Source organism: Macrotis lagotis, chromosome 5, assembly GCF_037893015.1.
Source record: "Macrotis lagotis isolate mMagLag1 chromosome 5, bilby.v1.9.chrom.fasta, whole genome shotgun sequence".
Lineage (NCBI taxonomy): Eukaryota > Metazoa > Chordata > Mammalia > Peramelemorphia > Peramelidae > Macrotis > Macrotis lagotis.
The window spans coordinates 63,697,358-63,719,274 of NC_133662.1; the positions used below are offsets into that span (position 1 = coordinate 63,697,358).

At 33.4% G+C, this 21,917-nt stretch overlaps 1 protein-coding gene across 4 annotated transcripts in view; it reads left to right on the plus strand.

Annotated features, from left to right (window-relative positions):
* Nucleotides 1-21,917, plus strand: part of MYO6 (myosin VI) — a 241,014-nt gene that overhangs the window by 185,650 nt on the left and 33,447 nt on the right. For all 4 annotated transcript variants that reach the window (XM_074237348.1, XM_074237349.1, XM_074237350.1 and 1 more), the window contains exons 24-28: nt 5,384-5,513; nt 10,470-10,560; nt 11,386-11,536; nt 17,881-18,089; nt 18,776-18,854. In XM_074237348.1, coding sequence (XP_074093449.1) covers nt 5,384-5,513; nt 10,470-10,560; nt 11,386-11,536; nt 17,881-18,089; nt 18,776-18,854 — 660 coding nt within the window. The remainder of the gene's footprint in view (nt 1-5,383; nt 5,514-10,469; nt 10,561-11,385; nt 11,537-17,880; nt 18,090-18,775; nt 18,855-21,917) is intronic.

Below are 21,917 nucleotides of genomic sequence, written 5' to 3' on the forward strand. Positions count from 1 at the left end.
AAATAGAAATTGAGAGAATCCACAAATCTCCCCTGGAAAGAGATACAAAAAACCCCCCAGTCCCCAGGAATATTATAGCCAAGTTCCAGAACTCCCAAGTCAAAGAGAAAATTACAAGCAGTCAGAAGGGCACAATTCAAATGCCGTGGAGCTGCAGCCAGGATCACACAGGACTTAGCAGCAACTATATTAAGGGCTTGTAGGGCTTGGAATATAATAATCCAGAAGGCAAAAGAGCTTGGAATGCAACCAAGAATCAGCTACCCAGCAAAACTGAACATCCTCTTCCAGGGAAAAAGATGGGCTTTCAATGAACCAGGGGAATTTCAAATATTCCTGCTAAAATGGCCAGAGATGGGGGGCAACTAGGTGGCGCAGTTGATAGAACACTGGCTCTGGAGTCAGGAGTACCTCAGTTCAAATCTGGCCTCAGATACTTAATCATTACCTAGCTGTGTGGCCTTGGGCAAACCACTTAACCCCATTTGCCTTGCAAAAACCTAAAAAAAAAAATGGCCAGAGCTGAACAGAAAGTTTGATCTTCAAATACAGCACTCAGGTGAAGCATAGAGAGTGGAGGAGAAGGGTAAAATATGAGGGACTTAATGATGATGAACTGCATATATTCCTGCATAGAAAAATGATACTGATAATACTCATAAGAAAGTTTTCATTTAATAGAGCAGGTAGAAGGAGCTTTTATAGATAAAGCACAGGAGCTGAATTTGAAAATACAATATATTTTAAAAATGGAGTCAATGGCTAAAAGGGAAATGTACTGGGAGTAAGAGAAAGGAGAGGTGGAATAGGCTAAGATATTTCATATAAAAATTTTTTTTATTACAATGAGCTATTGCAATGATATGGAAGGGGGGAAGATGAGGGGGAATGAGGGAACCTTTGTTCTCATCAGAGGTGGCTCGGAGAGGAAACAGTATATATATATATATATATATATATATATATATATATATATATATATATATACACACACACACACACTCAATGGGGTAAGTCACCTAGAGTAAGAAGGAGAGAAGGGGGACAGCAGGAAGGGGGGGATGTGAGTGATGGAAGAGAGGATGGACTGTGGGGGAGAATGGTCAGATATAACACATTTTCTTTTTTACTTCTTGTAAGGGGCTGGAACTGGATGGCCTGTCCAGGACCACAGGGCCGGCTGGTTGCTGAGCCTTAGTGGTGACATGTGGGTTTGGGGCCTCTTGGCCCCAGGGCCAGTGGTCAGTCTGCTGCACCACTTAGCTACCCTACAGCACATTTAAGAAGAGGGACAGAGTGAAAGGAGAGAGAAAATATAGTGTATGGTAGTGGGGAAGTATGAATTGAGGGAGTTGCGATCAGCAATGGCTACAGTGGAAAAATATGGAAGTAGCTTTTGTGATGGACTTATGAAGAATGTGATCCACCTGTGACAGAACTGGTGGTGTTGAAACACAGTGAAGCACATTTATTATTATTATTATTTATTATTATTATTTTATTTTGTTTTATTTTATATTGATTTTTACAGGGCAGTGGGTTTGGGGTGGCTTGCCCAGGGTCACACAGCTGGGTGATTGTTGGCTGTCTAGGGCTGGAGTTGGGCTTGGATGCTCCTGACTCCAGGGCTGGTGCTCTGTACGCTGAGCCACCTAGCTGCCCCTATTATTTTTTTATTTTTAATTTTAATTTTTTTCTCTTTTCTTTATTGCTCATAAGGGTCTATATTTTTTTGGGGGGAAGGAAGTATTATGTTTACTTTTAAACAAGAATATTTTAGTTATGTTTAAAAAACATCATTTGTATGAAATAAAAATAAATATAATAAAAGACTCCCCGAATTGTACAAGGACAGGCAAGGATAGACAACTTGACTTCTTTTGAGGGGGTTATGGTACCAGGTACTTAAAAACAGCAAGTAGATGTCCTGGTAGCCCGAGTGATAGTAGCATTCCCTAATAGCCTAAGTGACAGCATCATTCTACTTCAGCCATACCTTTAAATTAACTTGAATTAGAAAAGTGAAAGTTGAGTTTAGGTAGATGCTAACTCAATAATAAAATTCAACACAGCATAAAATGAATTACATTGTAAAACTAATACAGTAGAAATCAAAGATAATATGAATTTCTACCTTTACATAAAGGTAGAGAAAAATAAAATTATCTACCTTCATAATCTATTTTAGAGCTTGGTGAATGTGTAATAACACTTAAATTGCAGAATAATGAGTATTGTAGCAATGTTATCAGAATCTAGGTAGCTGATCACTATCTAGTCATCCCTCCAGCACTCATCAATTTGCCCAGGGTTAGAAAACTACTTTTGAAGGTGGGTTACAAATCTCTGTTGCTGCTGTTTCTAGGTCAGGTATTGATTGTCCTTTTTACTGTGTCCTTGTGGCTCTCTTCATTGGTGCACACATATGGCATATAGACTAACATAAAATTAGATAAGTGCACTTGACAGGTATGAACAGATAACTTTTTTGAATGCTTAAGAGGAAAGGTCCTAAATGACTATTGGGATCATGGAGCAAGTGGAATCAGGAGCATTTCATAAGGCTGCATGTTACCTCTTGCTGGGAAAGACCCAAAGTCTCTCCCCTTACAGCATTGTGCTTCATCAGACTCAAGAAAACAGCCAAAGAATCTCAAGATTAAAAATGTAGGAAACTTAAAATGGTGCACAAACTGACAGAAATGTTGTCAAATGAATTTTGTTTAGGGAGAAAGATAATAGATTTGGTTTAGAGTGTTCTCAATTTGAAGTGTTAATGGAGAGACTCTGAAGGCAGTTGGATAAAAGTGTTTGGAAATTAGCTCAGAGTAAGAGATAAGATCTGGAGAAGCCATCCTATATAGTTTATTTGTCATTTTTTTTTAAACAAGGCAATTGGATTAAGTGACTTGCCCAAGGTCACACTTGCTAAGTAATTATTCAAGTGTCTGAGGCTAGATTTGAACTCAAGTCCTCCTGAATCCAGGGCTGGTGCTCTATCCACTGTGGCACCCTGTCCTATATAGTTTAGATGGAAATGAAATTTTCAAAGGGAAAATGTAGCACATGAAATCTTAGAAAGATTAGACTTCAACATAAAAGATGTTTCTTCCAAGAAAGAGCCATTGGAAAGGTAAAAGGAAATCTTGGTGAGTGTGATTGTAACTTAAACTAGAATTGAAGAAAGTATCCAGAAAATGGTTAACAGTATCAGATACCACAGAGAAGTGAAAGATAAGAAATCACAAAAGCATTTGTATTTTGTGTTTAGGGCATTGGTGATCTCTGAAAAAGTAATTTCAGTAGTGTTGGAAATGGAAATCTAGATACATGAAAGCAATGAAATGAAGTCTTCAGGGATAATAAACATTTATTTTGTTGTTTGACAATGAACAGAAGGAAAGAGATGAACTAAAATGGTCACAAGGCAAAATGTTTTTTTTAAGGTTTGAGGAGATCTTGGCATTTTTGTATATCAATAGAATTGTGTTGGAGAATCGCAGGTTAAATCATCTAGTATTGTGTGGGGTTTTTTAACTAGATGGGTTTAGTTGCCATTTAAAAAGAAATGGAAAGAATTTATATATTTATAAAATACATATTATATATAAAAAACTGTAGAAAATTTAGGCTATTCATCTGACATTATAGTGAAGTTATGACAAACTCAAAAACAATCTTTAGGATCTGTATTTGCTTGTTAATCATTTGTCACTTTCTCCTAAAAGCAGAATATAGATGAAACTCCATATTTTAATATTCTAATTAAGTTTCATTTATTAAAAATTTAGTTCATTTTCTTTTAACATCTTTGTTGCTTAGCATAATATTCTTAAGACATAGTACTCAATTTATATGACTTAATTACATATCATCCAAAAGTGCTAGATTCATGAACTATATCTGTGAAATCATTCTTTAGAACTATGTTGTTACTTAACTCTACAATCATAGCCTAATGAAATTTTAAACAACATTCACAAGCTTAAAGTAAAACAAGTGGTTTTTGTTTAAATAGCAGAAATATAATGCTGAAAAAAACTCAAATGTCTTGAGGACAAAAATCAATTCAAATAAAAATCAGATTGAATTTAAATGTGATTTTTGTCTAGCAAATATTCACCATGTGTATATTTTCTTGTTACTATTTTACATATTCTTAACACAGGTGGCCTAAATCACCTTCCAAAAAAAACCAAGTAGGAGTAAATAAGAAGAAAGTTTGTGAAATATCTTTGGATAAGCAATACATTTTTATCATAAGCTATTCTCCTCTTCCATTTAGGAACAATAAGTAAGAAATATTGGTCAGTATTTATTGATTGATGAGTTTTTCTTGAGAACAAATAACCTAAAGGAGAAGAAGAAAGCCTAATGAAAATTTCACATACCTTTAATCTTAGAATTATTACTTTTAAGTTAGTTTTAGAAGACAAAGAAAAAAAATAATGTAATTACTGTGTGACAGAAAGTACTAGAAGGTCAATTTGCCAAAGAAATAAAAATTATTACTTTTTAGCTGATCGAGAGTCAAAGTTGTTTTCTAAAACTCAATTGTTTTCTGTTTAGCCACTTCAGAAGAGCTTTCATTATTTCATTCTTTAATTGTATGTATTTTTTGTCCTTTCATTTTAATGTAATGAACATTTAGGAAGCCTTTTTTAATCTTCTAATGAAAAAAGAAGGTAATATTTTTGAAACTTTCTGGTAGAACATTACTTTCCATAGCTTGGTTCTTATCTGAGATCTCTGAACTTGCTTTAAAACAAATTTTGATAATTCCATATCAATATAATTGGTTTCCTTCATAATCCTATATATTTTCTTTTGTGCATTAAAAAAGAGTATTCTGAGTAGTTCTTAGGTTTTACCAGATTACAAAAGAAGTTTGTGGCATAAAAAAAGATTAAGAATCCTTGTTTTTATATCATCTTCTCTACATGAGCAACCTCTTTAAATCCAAATTGGATTTATATTGCTCTTAATTGCTGAAAGGAAAAGAATGTAGTGTTTCTGTAGAAGGAAGAGATGCCCTTTAGTTAATAATTCATTAGGCTTACCTTTCAAAGTTTTTAATGTTGCAAACAAGTAGTAGAAATGTATAATTTCCACTTTCTCATTTTTCTTCTGTATTCATCTTTTTATTTGTAAAAATGATTACAAGTAATAACCGGTCAAAAGGCTCCCTCCCCCCTTCTGAGGGAGGGAGGAAAGGAAGCAGATCCTTTGTAGAACCTGTTTCAATATTAAATGAGCAGTGAACAATGAAATTGATGTGATTAGAAAATTTTGTAATTTGTCAAGTCCTGAACCTTACTCTCGTCCATAATTATTTAAAAAATTACTCTTTGAAATTAAAATGAATCTTTTTTTATATTTTCAGTTTGCTGAATTTGATCAAATAATGAAATCAGATCCTGATCATTTGGCTGAACTTGTTAAAAGAGTCAATTATTGGCTTGTTTGCAGTCGCTGGAAAAAAGTTCAGTGGTGTTCACTTTCGGTCATCAAATGTAGGTATTTCCTCAGTTTTCTTCCTCTGAATGTACATTTTTGGGTCTTTTTTTGGTTAGTATTATAGTCATAAACTGAAGGAAGTCTGAATTAAAATGATTATTCACACTTTTGAATTTTCTCAATGTACCAATTCTATAGCTTTATAAGCCTGTAATCTTATGTGAATACCTAATTATTTTTATAGATTTAGATAAATCAAACATATCAATTCATAATCCTTCAAACTGTTTCAAAACAAATAAATTTATTTAAAAAAGTATTTCTAAACATTCTATACACTAAACCAGACCAATGTAGTTAAATCATGCATTGTAAGGATTAAAGTATAAAAAGATTGCAAAGATAGGAAAGAATAAGAATTTTATATTTGATCTTGAGGGTAACAAGGAATCACTGGTCTTCACTGAGTAGAAGATGTTTTATATTTTGTGTTTTAAGAAAATTCTCTTTGGCAACTAGATGGAAAGTGTTTGAGAATGGGGAGACCTCCGACTGGAAGACTAATTAGGTAGTAGTAGTAGTAGTAGTAGTAGTAGTAGTAGTAGTAGTAGTAGTAGTAGTAGTAGTAGTAGTGGTAGTAAATAAGGTAGTAGTACTGGAGAGAAGTGATAGGAATTAGAAGTAGGTTGGTGGTGTGAGAATGTAAATAAAGGATTTTGTAAGAAGAGATGTTATAAAAACAGAAAGAACAACATAGTGGATATGCAGGGTAGGTGGGCTTGGGGAAATAGAAAAGGGCCTTCTCATGTAAATAGCATATTATTCTAACATGTCCATATTCAAACTTGCCTTAGGATCCCTGAAGTACATATGCTAAACTGTGCCTAGTGAAGATCATCTCTTTATTCTCACTGCTGTATTTCTTTTTTTTTCTTATAACTTTTCTTTTTCTCATAACTTAGTTGAAAATCAATTACAAAAGAACTTGAAGAAGAACTTATGTCTTGACCCCTCCACTTATTTTCTTGTAGGGGACTTCATATGCCTTTTTTATTGAATATCCATCTTTTTTTTTTTATTGATGATCAGGTTCATTTGCAGATTACATAATCTTTAGTCTTCAGAACACATTAACACATTCTTTGGCAGTTTCTGTAGGGTATAGAATATTCTTGTGTTATTTGAATTTAATTTACTTTATATTTGATCATCTTTTCTTCAATTTATCACTGTGTGTTCTAGAGTTTGCAGTATAGGGTTTTTTTCCTGCAAATAATCTGAATTCATTCAGTTGTGTTCAGAAGTTCTGTTTGGTTTATCTTGTTTTGGTTTTTGAGTTATTGTGTTCTTTTGGGAAACACAACCTTAAAGTAGTCTTTTTAACATTCTGACTTTGAGATCTATAATATTTTGCTTGAATAGAGATGATTTGAAAGTATTCCTTTTTATTTCTTTATTCAAGAATGTTCACTTTATTTAAAATATTCATTTACAAGCAGTTTTTTAGTTTTTGGTGAAGATTGCCAGGTTTTTCCTGTTTTGTCAGTGATTTCTGTGGTACAGGCAGTAACTTCTGCTTTCATGATTCTTATTTCTTTATTTTTTTTTAAAGATTTTATTCATTTTGAGCTTCACAATTCCCCCCCACACACACACATACTCTTGCTTCCCTTCCCACAACCCCCACAGAAGACATTCTGTAAGTGTTCACATTGATTCCACGTTATATTGATCTCAGTTGAATGTGATGACAGAGAAATCATATCCTTAAGGAAGAAAAATAAAGTATGAGATAGTAAAATTACATAATAAAATAATGCCTTTCCCCCCCCTAATTTGACGATAATAGTCTTTGGTCCTTGTTCAAAGTCCACAATTCCCTCTCTAGATACAGATGGTATTCTCCATTGCAGACAGCTCAAAATTGTCCCTGTTTGTTGCACTGAAGGGATAAGTAAGTCCATCAGGGCTGATCAACACCCCCATGTTGCTGTTAGTGTATACAGTGTTTTTCTGGTTCTGCTCAGCTCACTCAGTATCAGTTCATGCAAATCTTTCAAGTTTTCCCTGAATTCCCATCCCTCCTGGTTTCTAACAGAACAATAGTGTTCCATGACATACATATACCACAGTTTGTGAAGCCATTCCCCAATTGAAGGACATTCACTTAATTTCCAATTTTTTGCCACCACAAACAGGGCTGCTATAAATATTTTTGTACAAGTGATGTTTTTTACCCTTTTTAAAAATCATCTCTTCAGGGTTCCAGTAGTGGTATTTCTGGAGCAAAGGGTATTCACATTTTTTGTTGCCCTTTGTGCATAATCCTAAATTGTTCTCCAGAAAAGTTGGATGAGTTCACAGCTCATCAATGTATTAGTGTCCCAGATTTTCCACATCCCTTCCAACATTGATCATTGTCCTTTCTGGTCATATTGGCCAGTTTGAAAAGTGTGAGGTGGTATCTCAGAGATGCTTTAATTTGCATTTCTCTAATAAGTAATGATTTGGAGCAATTTTTCATATCACTATGGATTGTTTTGATTTCTTCTGCTGTAAATTGCCTTTGCATATCCTTTGACCATTTGTCAATTGGGGAATGGCTTTTTTTTGAAAATTTGACTCAGTTCTCTGTATATTTTATAAATGAGTCCTTTGTCAGAAATACTAGTTGCAAAAATTGTTTCTCAATTTATTACATTTCTTTTCATCCTGGTTACAGTGCTTTTTTTCTGTGCAAAAGCTTTTTAATTTAATGTAGTCAAAATTATCTAGTTTGTTTTGAATGATGTTCTCTATCTCTTCCTTGGTCATAAACTGTTTCCCTTTCCATAGATCTGACAAATTCTTATTTCTTTCTTAAACAATGTAAGGATATCCAGCTTTGATTCCATACTCTCTTGCAAACCATAAGATCCTCTGCCTTATTAAGTGTAGATTCATTTTCTTTTGTCTTGCAATATTTATTTATAGAAATTTGGCCTTTCTTGGATACAATCTTCTTTTGTTATTTCTATTATCTTCTCTATTGGTTATCTAATGCTCCAGGCTTTTGCCTGAGATCATTAATATTTGCACTTGATTCACCTTATATTATCTATTGATAATTTTCCACTTAGATGATAGTTTCTCCAGGGCTTAGATGGCAAAGTTATCTCAGCATCTTTCCACATTAGGGAATTCATGTTTTGCTGCCTTCATCTCTGCCCCAAGTGATTTCTTAGGAAACAAAACTATCCTCAGCTGATGCCAGTCCTCCTTTCTTCAGGCCTGGAAAGACCCCACCCCCTCTCCCACATGTAGCATGCCAGTCCAGTTTCTTCTGTTCCTCAGCTTCCTGACTGAGTCCCACTGCATGAAGCAGGCCTCCATACTGCCCTCCCAACAGAGCAGCTTCTGGCTTTTCACAGAGCAGATTGGGGATGAAACACAGAGCTCCTTTGAAGGTGTCTGAGTGGATTCATTCAGCCCTTCTAGAGCAGGAATTGTAGTAGAGAGAGCACTTCAGGGTTGGGGATTGGCCTTTTCTTTCATTAGTTCATTGGGCTGCTGTCTGCTTAAGGTTTATTGGTGCCTTAGACCAGCAGACACTGACCTTCTGGCTTCTTTTGCTTTGGTGGATCTATCCCTTGAGGCTGAAACAGCAAAGCCATCTTGTCCTTCACCCCTGCTGAGTTCACTTTTCACTGACCTCAGTCTTTGCCCCAAAACACTTCTATAGAGAAAGAACTGGTTTCAGTGAGATGCCAGCCCTCCTCCCTTCAGAGCTGTGAGAGTCATTCCCTGGGAAGCTTCTCTGAACTTTCATCTCCTCAGTACAATGTGTGTGTGTGTGTCTGTGTGTGTTGTCTCTCTGTGTGTCTGTGTGTGTGCATGTGACTGTGTGTGTCTGAGTGTGACTTTGTGTGTGACTTTGTGTGTGTGTGTTAAATTCTTTTACTTGTCTCCATGGAATAATGGGGTGAGGCCAGCCAGAGGATTTGCTCACAGTGCAGCCCTGCCAGAATATAGGGGTGGATGGGGCACTGAGCTACTCAGTGTTTCAGGGATTAGGAATGACCATAGTGCTTTTATTTTATTTGATTGTTACCTTGTTAGGGTTCTTAGTATCTTAGCCTGTGGATAGATGAGATTAAAATTGATCTCTTGCACAAAATTATAATTTCACAAAACTATAATTTCAAAGACATTTGAGAGATCTGAGGGTTGGAGAAAATGTCTAGTCCTTGACCTCCACTTATTTTCAGTTTTGTTTATGCCAGCTTTTTAAGCAACCTGCTAACTAAAGGTTCATTTCAAAATTGTAAGTACTTTAAGAAGAGAACTGCCATTTGGAAAGTGACTTCTTTTGTTAAAATAAGATGCCTCTTGGTTGGGAACAAATAAAAATGCACAAAAAAAGACAGTTCATTCTCTAAAATTTTCATGTAGGTAAGGCATGTTTTCTTAAACTCTTTGAGTTTTATACTTTTGTACTTTCTTCCCCCAATAAGGAATCTCAATGAATGATTAACATTGAAAAAAATTTTTCTATATTACCAAAAATCAGGTCTTCAGGTTATAGTAATGTACTTAGAAAGTCCTAGTAAATGATTTAAAGTTATTTCAGTAGTGGGACAATTATTCTTCTCTTCCTTCTCAGTTTTCTAAGAAAAATGCTGTCATGATTATTGGTATAGTTTTTAAAAACAATTTTTGTGTGTTCTTCCTGTTGGAAATTGTATTTCCCTGAATCAAGAAATTTTTAGGTTATTTTAAACCTTTTAAAATTGAAAATAGCAATTAATTTGAATTTTATATAGAAATAACAATATTTTATTTAAAATAACTCATTTTATTGCTTTTTGTTTTTAAATATTGTAAAGAATTAGAATGATGCTACATGTGATTTTGTTGGATTAAAAATCATCTTTTACTTGAGCTTGTGCTTTGAAAGGAATCAATATATTTTAATGGTGTTGTTTTTCTAATAAAATAACTTAATTTTCTGCCATCATATTTTACTCTTATAGTGAAAAACAAAATAAAATATCGTGCTGATGCTTGCATTAAAATACAGAAGACTATTCGAATGTGGCTTTGCAAAAGAAGACACAAACCACGGTAAGATTTTGGTTAAGTTCAATAACAAATATAACTACATTGTGATAAATTCATCATGACAAAAAAAAATCTAGAAGTTGAAACCTAAAGGTATTTTGTCATTTTTCACTTTATTTTTTAACAAGTAGTCTTTTCTTTTAATTTTTTTTTTTTTTTGGTTTTTGCAAGGCAGTGGGGCTAAGTGACTTGCCCAAGATCACACAGCTAAGTAATTATTAAGTGTCTGAGTCTGGATTTGAACTCAGGTCCTCTTGACTCCAGGGCCAGTGTTCTATCCACTGCACCACCTAGCTGCCTCCAAGTAGTCTTTTTTTAAAGATATATTTAGATATTATTTTGCTCTGATTGTTTTGGTAGCTTGTATTCTTTGATAACTTCTTTTAAGTATTAAAAATAAAGAAATTTGTCAAAAAAATTAAACTGTTTAATTACTAATGGTTGAACATTGCTATTGACATCCTCTGTAGGAATAATATTTAATTTTTGTTCATAGATTCAGTTCTTATTTTTTATTTGAACCTGTTATATTAATTTTTATCTTTACAACTTTTGAACTATAAAGATCTTTTGATTACCTAAGTTCTTTCATGGATTTTTAACCTATTTGAAAACTGGTCTGAATTCAGAACTGTCATCTCAGTTGTCTTATTATTCCATTGCTACCTGTGTAATATTCCTTTTATGATTGTTTCTATTTAGTTCATATTTAGAAAGGAAAATAATAAATAAAAATAAAGGAAACCTTTAGTAGTGTCTTTCAGCGTTAATGGAAATTCTATTACTTAATTATTAGATAGTGACATTAAACTCCAATTGTTTTCCTAGCATTGATGGTCTTATCAAAGTGCGCACATTGAAAAAAAGACTTGACAAATTTAATGAAGTAGTGAATGCCTTGAAAGATGGAAAACCAGAGGTGATCAAGCAGATTAAGAATCTTGATGTTTCTATTGATGCATTGATAGCTAAAATTAAGGTATGTAATTTCAGTCCTGATGACTTCCTTATTTTAAGATTGATACTTTGATTTTTTAAAAATAATTGGTGATATTTGTGAGGAAACTTAGACTATGAAAGCAATGATTAAAATATTGCACTGTACATAATAAATTTCTGCATAATGGAAATTGAAAAGATGAGTACAAATTGGCCTTTTTCTCCAGTTTTAACTGGAAGTTTGGGCTGTGTTAATCTAGCCTTTGTGTAATCTGTATTTTTTCCTTTCTCTTTCTCATTTCCATTCTTGTATTTGAGAAGGCAAAATATATCTGAAAATTATAGGTTAAACACTAAAAAAATAGACAAAATAATTTGGAGTTGGAGAGCCTCTTTGAATTTGGAAACTCAAAAGAATCTTCTCTCAGAATTGGAATGGACCTCAGAGGCCATCTAGTTCCAAAAAAATCTTTACAGTTTACCCTCCCTAGTGATCTAACTTCTGGAAGGTGTTTTTTTTTCCTATTAGTAGTATAATTTTCCTATTAGTAGTATAATTTTGCTTTTGAATAGCTTTGAATGTTTGAGAAAGATTTTTTCTTATTTTCTAAAAATTCTGATCTGAACACTAAAACAAAGGGAAAGAAAAGAACATTTCTATGCAAAACAGAATGCAGTAAAACAATTGTATGTTAAAACAGTTACTGTCCATTTCATATGATACTGCCAAAATTGTCTTACCTGTCTATACTATTTTCTGAACTTCCTTCTGTTCTTTTTTTGTGTGTTTTCTTTAAAAAAGTGTTTAAATGGCTCTTTTTTTTTCATCCTTATTAATAATCTCTCTTCCTAATCCCCTGTTGATTAAAAATGAAAGATGGGGAAAACATCCAAGTAACAAATAAGCATTGTTCAACATAATTTACAAAAAGAATCCTAGGTCCTTTGAAGACAAATATGGTCATTTCATTGATTACAGTTCTTCAGTTTTTCAAAGTTGAGTTCTTTAGTGTTATTTCCTTAAATAAGTTGTTCTTTTCATGTAGCTCTGAAATTCTCTGAAATAATATCTTTCGTAATTTCTTATAATGGAATATTTATTATATTTATATTCCGGAATTCAGATTTTGGGTTCCTCCTTAGTTTTTAGTTCTTGATTTGTCTTTCTTTTTTGTCTTTTAAATAACTCCTTTAGGATCAAGAAAATTTGTTCTGAATGTGGCTATTTCCTGTTCTTCCTCTTAACTCCTCCTCTATTCCTTCTTTTTCTCCAGTTAAGTCTGATGCATATCTGCACTTAAAATGTGCCCTTCCTTTTTTTTTCAGATGAGTGAAGTTCATCTGATGACTACTCCCCCACCCCTTCCTCTGCATTTGTTTACTTCTTACACACCCCAATTAGGAGAAATAGCAAGTTCCTATTTCTTTCTTTTTCCATTTTTCATTACATCTTTACCCCTTTAAAACCCTTGAAATGAATCCACCCATAGATTCTCCATTTTTCTCATACAACTTCCTCAATGCTCTTTGAAGACCTTAAGATACTGAAAACACTTCTTTCTCTACCCTCCCCCCATTAAGATGACCTATACCATCAAGTACTGCTCCTTTCAACTACCTCATTTCTGTGTGCTTATGTGCATTATATGTAATATGTACAGATATGAAATCCAGTTTTCTCTGAACTCTTATATTTTTAAGTTTCTGCTTAGCTTTGATCTGTTCATCAGAAAGTCTTAAAAGTGTCCTGTTCCTTTAAAAAAACTGTTTTTCCCGCTGTAGGATTATACCTAGCTTTTCAGTGTAAGTTTTTAGGGACTGTAAGCCTATATAGTTTGCCTTTTGAAATACTGTATTTTAAGATTTCATTTGTGTACTGGAACTGTGTCTGGATGCTTTCAATCTTTTTTTTTTTTTCCTTAAGGAGCTCTGGATTTTGTCTTACATTCCTAGAACTTCCTTTTGGAGTTTTCTTTCTGGAAATATTTGATACATTCTTTCTCTCTTCACATTACCCTCTAGTTAATGAGGACAGTTTTCATGTATGATTTCTTAAAATTACAGTGTTCTGGCTTTTTAGGAAGTCATGGTTTTTAGAGAGTTGAATAATTCTTAAAGTATCTCTTGATTTTATTTTCTGCAACAAAGTATTTTTAATATAAGATAATTAAATTACATGTGTATATTTTCTTATGTTGACATTTTATATTTTCCTCATATTTATCTTATATTACCATCTTAAATTTCTCTTATATTTCTAATTTAATTTTATACTTACATTTCTTGTCTTAAAGAGTCATTGATTTTTGTTCTGTCTAGTCTAGTTTTTAGGAAGTCTATAACTTGAACAAGGCTTGCCACTTTTTCTTCTATGCTATTTATTTTCCTTCCAGTTTCTTCCTCTAGAGCTGTTATTTACTTTTTGCCCTCTTTCTTTGTATTTCCAGGTCTTGGAAAATCATTTTTTCTCCTTTGAATCTATTGTAGTTATTTTGGAGTTGCTTACTGCTCTTTTTTTTTTTAAATTTCAGTTTGTAATGATTTTTTAAAAAAAGATTTTATTTATTTTGAGTTTTATAGTTTTTTTCCCCCAATCTTACTCCTTCCCCCGACTCCCAACAGAAGGCAATTTGCCAGTCTTGTAATGATTTTTTTAACCCACTGAATTTGTTTACTCATCTCTCAAGCTTTCGTTTCTGATATGGAACTTTGAGTCATGGCCTGATTTGTCCCTTGTTGGGTTTTTGGTTAGGATGGTAGGTCTTGGTCCCCTAGATTCCTGCACTGCCTATTACCTCCCAAGGTAATACCAGTCTGGAGCTTCACTTGCATCTAAGGATTGAGTGTTAAGAACCTCAAAACCCCTGGATTTAGGCAGTGCTTGTATAAGGATTGTGGCAATACAATGGCCACAGCTTCTCCCTATACCCTCACAAAGACTCTGACTTTCCTGGGAATTTTTTTTGGGAATTTTCTCCTCTTCCTGAGTCTAGATATAGAGATTTTTCAGGGTACAAAATTCTCTAGTTCATTTTTGGGTACATTGGTGCTGGTTTTGCAGCTAATCCCTTTCCAATTTCTGGCTCTCCATTCTTTTCTCAAAGTTCCTGCATAATGCCACAATTTTATGCCAGCCTCCTTTACTCCTCCATACCAACTTCTGAATGCAACTGGAGAAAATCTCACAATTGTACTGTTTGGGTATTTTAGAGAGATTGAGATGATCTAATCTCAACTAGTCTTCACTGCAGCAATGCATTCTTCCCTTCTTGATTTCCTCACAGAAATTATTTCAAATCTTTTTCCCCCCTCAAGTTTCTTATACTCACACCTCCTCTTGCACCTCCAGCTGAGTCTCTTTAATTTACTAAGGAAATTAAGGCTATTTGACATGGGTTCCCTCTTGCATTCTTCTCATTTCAAAATCCATTGTCATCCTATCTCTTCCTTTCCTGAGGTTTCTGAAAAAGAGGTGACCCTTCTTGTCAAGGCTGATCCTCTACACATGTACTCTGTCTTTAGTAGATTACATTCTTTCAAATCTTCAAACTTTCCCTATCAACTGGTTCTTACCCATCTGTCAGACATACTCATTTCCCCCATACTTTAATATCTTTTCATCATTTTTTAGTTAAACTCCTTGAAAAAGCTAATTAGTCAGCCAATAAGTATTTATTTAGAGTGAGCTATGTACCAGGCAAGATACTGAGGATATACAGAGAAGTAAAAGGTATTCCCTGCCCTCAAGGAGCTCATCATCTAATGGTGAAGCAGTGAACAAACATATGCAAGCTACATAAGGATTGAAGGAAAATAATTAACAGAGAAAAAAGCACTGTAATTAATAAGTATTGGGAAAGGTTCCTTGTAGAAATGGAATTTTAATTGGCTTTTCAAAGTGTCTAGAAAAGCAAGGAGGTTGGGTTGAAGAAGGAAAGCATTCCAGGAATGAGGGACAACCACACTAGCTGCCTTCTCTTCGCCTTTCACTCCTTATCCCTTTGAGTCTGCTTTTTGATATCATCATTTAACTGAAACTTCTTTCTCCAGATTTACCAGTAATATTTAAATTGCCAATTCTGTTGATCTTGCCTTAGAAATTATACTATCTGCCACGTTTACATGATAGAACATCCCCTTTTCCTGAATGCCTTTTCCTTGATAGTTTTTTGGTAGTTCTTTTACATTAATGTTTAACAATCTGCTCTCTGAAAATGTCTGATACAGTGTAATCTGCATTATTAAGTTTTTCCCCATCACTGTCTTAAATGTAGACGTTAAACAAAACAATAAATCAAGTCTCAATAGGCAATGTTTGCTGATTTCTGATATATACATATATATATACATATATATATATGTATATATATATATGCTCACAATAAAATATGACAATTGACTCTCATGGACTGGTACAAGTTGACTCCAGCACATTCCCACATGAATTTTTCCTTGTTCACCTATCTGCTCATCTTTTATGTTATATGTCCTTTGACATGGGGTATTCCTCAAGATCCTTATCATATTTTTCTTCTCCCTCTATACATCTTCTCTTGGAAACCTCATTTGCTTCTATGGGCTTAATTTTCCTCTCTAGACAAATGACTAATAAATCTGAAATTCTAATCTCTCTTCTGAACTTTAGTTCTATATCACTAATTGTATCTTGGGCATTTTTTAAGCTAGCAATCCTAATGACCTCTCTGTTCAAAACTGAGTCAGTTTTTCTCCCCCCTTCTTCCAGATTTCCTTATTTCTGTGAGAGTTACCATCTTCTTTCCAATCTCCTAGGTTCATGTCCTCAACATTATCCCAGTCTCTTCATTCTCCTTCACCTCACATACTCAGTCAGTTAGCAAATCTTTCCACTTCTACTTTCACAATTTCTCTTGCATTCTTTTTATTTGAATACTCTCATTATCTCTGGGTTATTTCAACAACTTCTTGATTGGTTTCTCTGCTGCAGGTCTCTCTCCATTCAGTCCTACACTGACATCCTACATATTGATGCCAAAGTAATTTTCCTTAAAAAATGGATATGATTTTTGTCTTATTTATTCAATTCCAGGGGCTTCTTATTAGTTCTTGGATAAAACATAAGGGACCTTCTTTATAAAAATTTAGGTTTATAAGGTTTTATATTTATATTTAGGTTTTATAACGTTTATAAAGACCTACAAGTTCTGGCCTATAGGCCTTCTCTCACATTTGACTCTATCTCCCATCTCTGTGCCTTTTCACTTGCTGTCCAACAAGCCCAAACTACACTTGATTTCTGCCTCTACTTTATCAAATTTTTTCTTTTTGGTTTTTTGGAAGGCAATGGGGTTAGGTGACTTGCCCAAGGTCTCACAGCTAGGTAATAAATATCTGAGACTGATTTTGAACTCAGGTCCTCCAGACTCCAGAGTTGGTGCTCTATTCACTGTACCACCTAGAAGCCCCTTTTTCTTTCAGACACAATTCAAGCACAGTTCTCTGCATGAAACCTTTCCTTATGCTTTCAACTATTATCCAAAATATCTTTTATTTAACTATATGGTGTATATTTGTATTTATGCAATTTTGTTTATACTGTTTATATTTTATATTAGAATACAGGTTATTGTTTCATTATTTGGATCCCTGACACCTGTCATATTTCCTGAAAACATAATAAGAAGTAAATAAATTCTTGCTGATTATTAGATTGACTTTTTGATAGCTTGAACTATATCAGAAAGTTGCCCCCTGTTTCAACATCTAAAATTCTTACCATTAGAATCACTTCTTTATTTTACAGTATTATTTCTACATTGCTATTGTTAAAATGCATTCATGTTACCTAGATGGAGAGTAAAGATCCTAATTCTTTTTGCTTCTTAGCATTAATTTATGAAAAAGTTAGGTACTTGTTTGGGGTTGGAATAAGGTTGAAGGGAGATGTGCAGGAAAGGGGTTGCAGTGAAGCCATGTTGAGAGATCTCATGGGTGAGCAGTAAAGCCCTAGAAAGAGAATGAAGGTATTGCATGAAAATCCTACTGACTTTACAATTCTGCCCAGTGCTAAGCTTATATTAACGGCATTATAAATGATTAAAATTGACTGCCTTACATAGTAGTTAAGTTCAATACTATGAAATTTCAAAGAAGTGTTCATTTCAAAAGCTTGCTAGTCATTTTATGAATATTCTTTTGGTATTAAGATTTTTTTTATTAATTACTAAACTTTATTAATTTTAAAGTTTTTAAAATTGAGTAAAGACTTTCAATTTTTTAATGTAAAGATAATTCTCTATATGTATGCACTCCTTAAATATTTGAGGCTAATTGTTTAACTGAATAGTAGAAAAACCAAGTAATAGAACAAGAAATATTTAAAAAATTTTATTGTTCTTTTTCCAGTCCACTCTGATGACAAGGGAACAGATACAGAAAGAATATGATGCACTAGTTAAAAGCTCAGAACAACTCCTTAGTGCTTTACAGAAAAAGAAACAACAAGAAGAGGAAGCAGAAAGACTGAGGAAGATTCAGGAAGAAATGGAAAAAGAAAGAAAAAGACTTGAAGAGGATGAGAAACGCCGAAAAAAGGATGAAGAAGAAAGGCGGATGTGAGTGACCTTATAGGTTTTATTATACTTTGACTCTGAGATTAGCAGAGTATAGGTTTTATTATACTTTGACTCTGAGACTAGCAGAGTAAATGAGTAGTTGGTATTGGTGAACTTTCATTAATATCTTTTTAAAAGCTAATATTATTTTATTTAACAATTTCCAGAATTAGATAATAAATTTCTCTTCTTAATGTTGATATAGATACCTTAAAGGTTGAAATTATAACTGATTTTTTTGTTAATAAATTTATATATGTGAATTTTCTCAGCTGTATTCCAAGATATTTTTTCTTATGTCATAATCCAAGCCCCTCCTCCATACCATTTTCTTTCTCTTACATTCATAAGTGATACCTATTAAAACAAATTTTACAATAGAAGAAAAGAAGCACTAAGCCAAGGTAATCAGATTCTCTAGATAGGTTTGATCACTTAAACTTGAATCTTTTAAAAAAACTGAAAGAAAATTTATACATGCTACTGGTTTTTGATGGTAATTATTTGTCCATTTTTATTTTATTCAAGATGTTCCTAGACTGTATCTATCTTAAATCAGTTTTGTTTTTTTGGAACTTGCATTTGATCAAGGAATCATCTAGCCCTCCATTAACTTTTTTTCTTCAACACTTATACTGTATGTTTTCTTCTTCTATATATTTAAACGTTCCCCTCCTCATTTCTAGGAAATTGGAAATGGAAGCAAAGAGAAAACAGGAAGAAGAGGAGAGAAAGAAGAGAGAAGATGATGAAAAACGTATACAGGTATGAGATAAATAGGTTAGGATTGCTTAAAATGAAAAACAAACGACTATATTCACATTCTACTATTTATCATTCATGTTTCCTAGTACTCACAATGCTAACTTCCATTGTATTTCTAGGCAAAAGCACTTTAGGAAAACCACTAATTTCTGTGCATATGCCAACCTGTTGAGACTTACTGGAGTAGACAAAAAACAAGAAGCTCCCAATGCAAAAAACATCTTCCATTTCCTTTTCACCAGTTCTACTAATTGTAATAATAGAAACAAAGTTAACATATTTGGAAGGAATTTTGGAGGCTCTTTGTTTTAACTATATCCTATATCATATTTCCCACATCTGTTCATCCAAAGTCTGCTTACATCCCTTGAGTATAAGTAACTCACTGTGGGTAGCACTAATTCCATTTTTAGACATATTTTACTTTTTAAGTTCTTTCTTTTAGAATATTGGAATATTATTATTGGCTTTTTAAACTTTGGTCTATTGACCCTCTGAGGGAATAAATATATTTCCTCAAAATAGCAACATTTTAAATATTTGAAAACAGCAATCATGTTTTTCTTAAATCTTCTTTATCTTAGGGTAAACATCCCTTCAATCCTAAGTCCCTTCAGTCTTCCTTCTTATAACATGGTTTCAAAGTCCCTCATCATTCCAATTATCTGCAATAGTTTTAAGAGTTAATTTTGTAGGATAGTTTACTTAGGGAAGAGTAGTTCTGGTAGAGCAGAATGAATACTATAGATACTCAAAAGGCAATGGAAAGGAAGATTGTCTTGGGGAAAGATTTTATCTTCTTGGCAGTCCTTTTGAGAAGGATTCAACTGTTCTCCATTTGGGGAGGAAAATAAGATATGTACCAGCCATTTGCTACTGCTAGAATAATCAATGGTCAAATTCATACAAAACATCCTAACACTATCCTCAACTCCAATCCATGTTTCTTCTGCCAGTTTCCCCCTGACATTTCCCAAATTTGTTCTTATATTTCTCTGATGTCTATTTTTGTTTTGTTCTGTTTTGTTTTTGCAAGTCAATGGGGTTGCATGACTTGCCTGAGGTCACACAGCTAGGTAATTATTTTATTTTATTTCTTAAAAAATTTATTTACTTAAGGCAATGGGCTTAAGTGACTTGCCCAAGGTCACACAGCTAGGTAGTTATTAAGTGACCGAGGTAGGATTTGAACTCAGATCCTCCTGAGTCCAGGGTCAGTGTCTATGCGCTATGTCATTGAGCTACCCTGCAACTGATTTATTACATATTTGCTTCTCTACTAAATTATGCTTGCCCTTTACATGATAAAATTATATTTCTAGAGCATTTTACATCTTGTTCCCTTTTTAATCCTCACTGCCAAAGTCTTCTGACACATATTTTTGCTATTCCAGTTATTTTTCTTCTTCTAATGCCATACATAAACAATAGTAGTAGGAAGCGTGGAGAACTGGTTTGCACTGGTCAGAGATCTGAGTGAAATATAATCTTTACTGTCTAAATGTGTGGTGCTCTATACCTATCTTCAAATAAACATCTTAATCTACATTTTAAAGAATAAGCCCAGAAGTAAATGAATATCTTTTGATAAATCTGTTATATAATACATCTCTCTTAGAAACTGTAATATTTTGCACAAATTCAAAATAGGCAACCTCATCTCTTTTTAATTTAACATATGTTGATTACAAAGCTTGTAATAATAATAATAATCACTGGCAGTAGTTTCATAAAATAGTCAAAAATTTTAGAAGTTGTCATTTTCTAGTCTTTTCTATAATAAATTAGTATTATAATAGTTTCTGATTGATCTTTTTCCTTCTGATCTCTTCCTTCTCAAAGGCAACACCAACATAAATTCCAAATTTTTTTAAGATATAGATCTAAAAAATACCACATATTATTAAGAAATCTACTATGACTTCCTTTTGCCTGAAGAAGAAAATATGAACTCCTGGGGCTGAAATAAAAACCCTTCACATTCTGGATCCTACTTAACTTTCTGGCCATATTTCATAGTACCTTTTCTTGCTTCTTTCTCTATTTCAGAGAGATGAGCCTACCAGTTCTTTCTTATTCAAATGGTGCTAAACTCAAATAGAAATGGATCCCTGTGGGCTGCATATTGATTTAGAAAACCATTTAGCATTATCTGTGTTGTACTGTGTTTTTATCTGTTTTAAACATTTCCTAGGTACAGTTTAACCTGATTATGCCTGCACAAGTTTCACCCTTTGTTTCACATGGCAGTCTTTCACCCATCTCTGTCTTTGCACACGATGCATTCCTTATATATTTTCTTCTTTTAATTCTTATCTACCTTCAAAGCATATCTTAACTTTATAAAGACCTTTAAGATTTCTGCCACTGATCATATTTTCTGTCAGGAAATTATTTTGTATATATTTCTATCTAATTGTCTGTGGACATTCTGCTTCCCTCTAAGAGAATCACAATTCACTGAAGCCAGAAACTTTTTTTTTTGACTAGTGACTGTGGCATATGCTTAAACATTGTTAATTAGATTAGCTTGAATTATTTGTTAAATTTAAGGAACATTTAACATCACCTAATCCTATCCCCTCATTTTACGGGTAATGAAACTAATATAAAGGTTAGAACTGCTGAAAATTGCACAGCAAGTTTCTGGCAAAGGCAAGACTAAATTAACAGCTCAGTGCTTTTTTTTCCACTTTTACTCACTAAAATATCTTGTTATTCCCCCAGGTAAAAATGGAGCAATTAATTTGACAATATATTTAGTTTGATGTGTTAGGAAGTAACTAGTTATATCTTGTCATTGCTTGGGAAAAAAAGCTCTATTGAAGTTTACTAGCACAGATGCCTAGGTTCTATGCCAGATTAAGCTGTAAATTTAAAATAATAAATGACCCATACTTTCTTGGAGCTTATATTTCAGAAGGGAGTTAAATGTGTCAACACTGACAAACTTTGTTTTTCAAGCTACAGCAGTATATTATTGTTACTCTTTTATACATTAATTTTTTCAACTAACATTTCTTGAATGCCTCCTGTGTATGGTATGGTGCTCTCCAAAAGCTT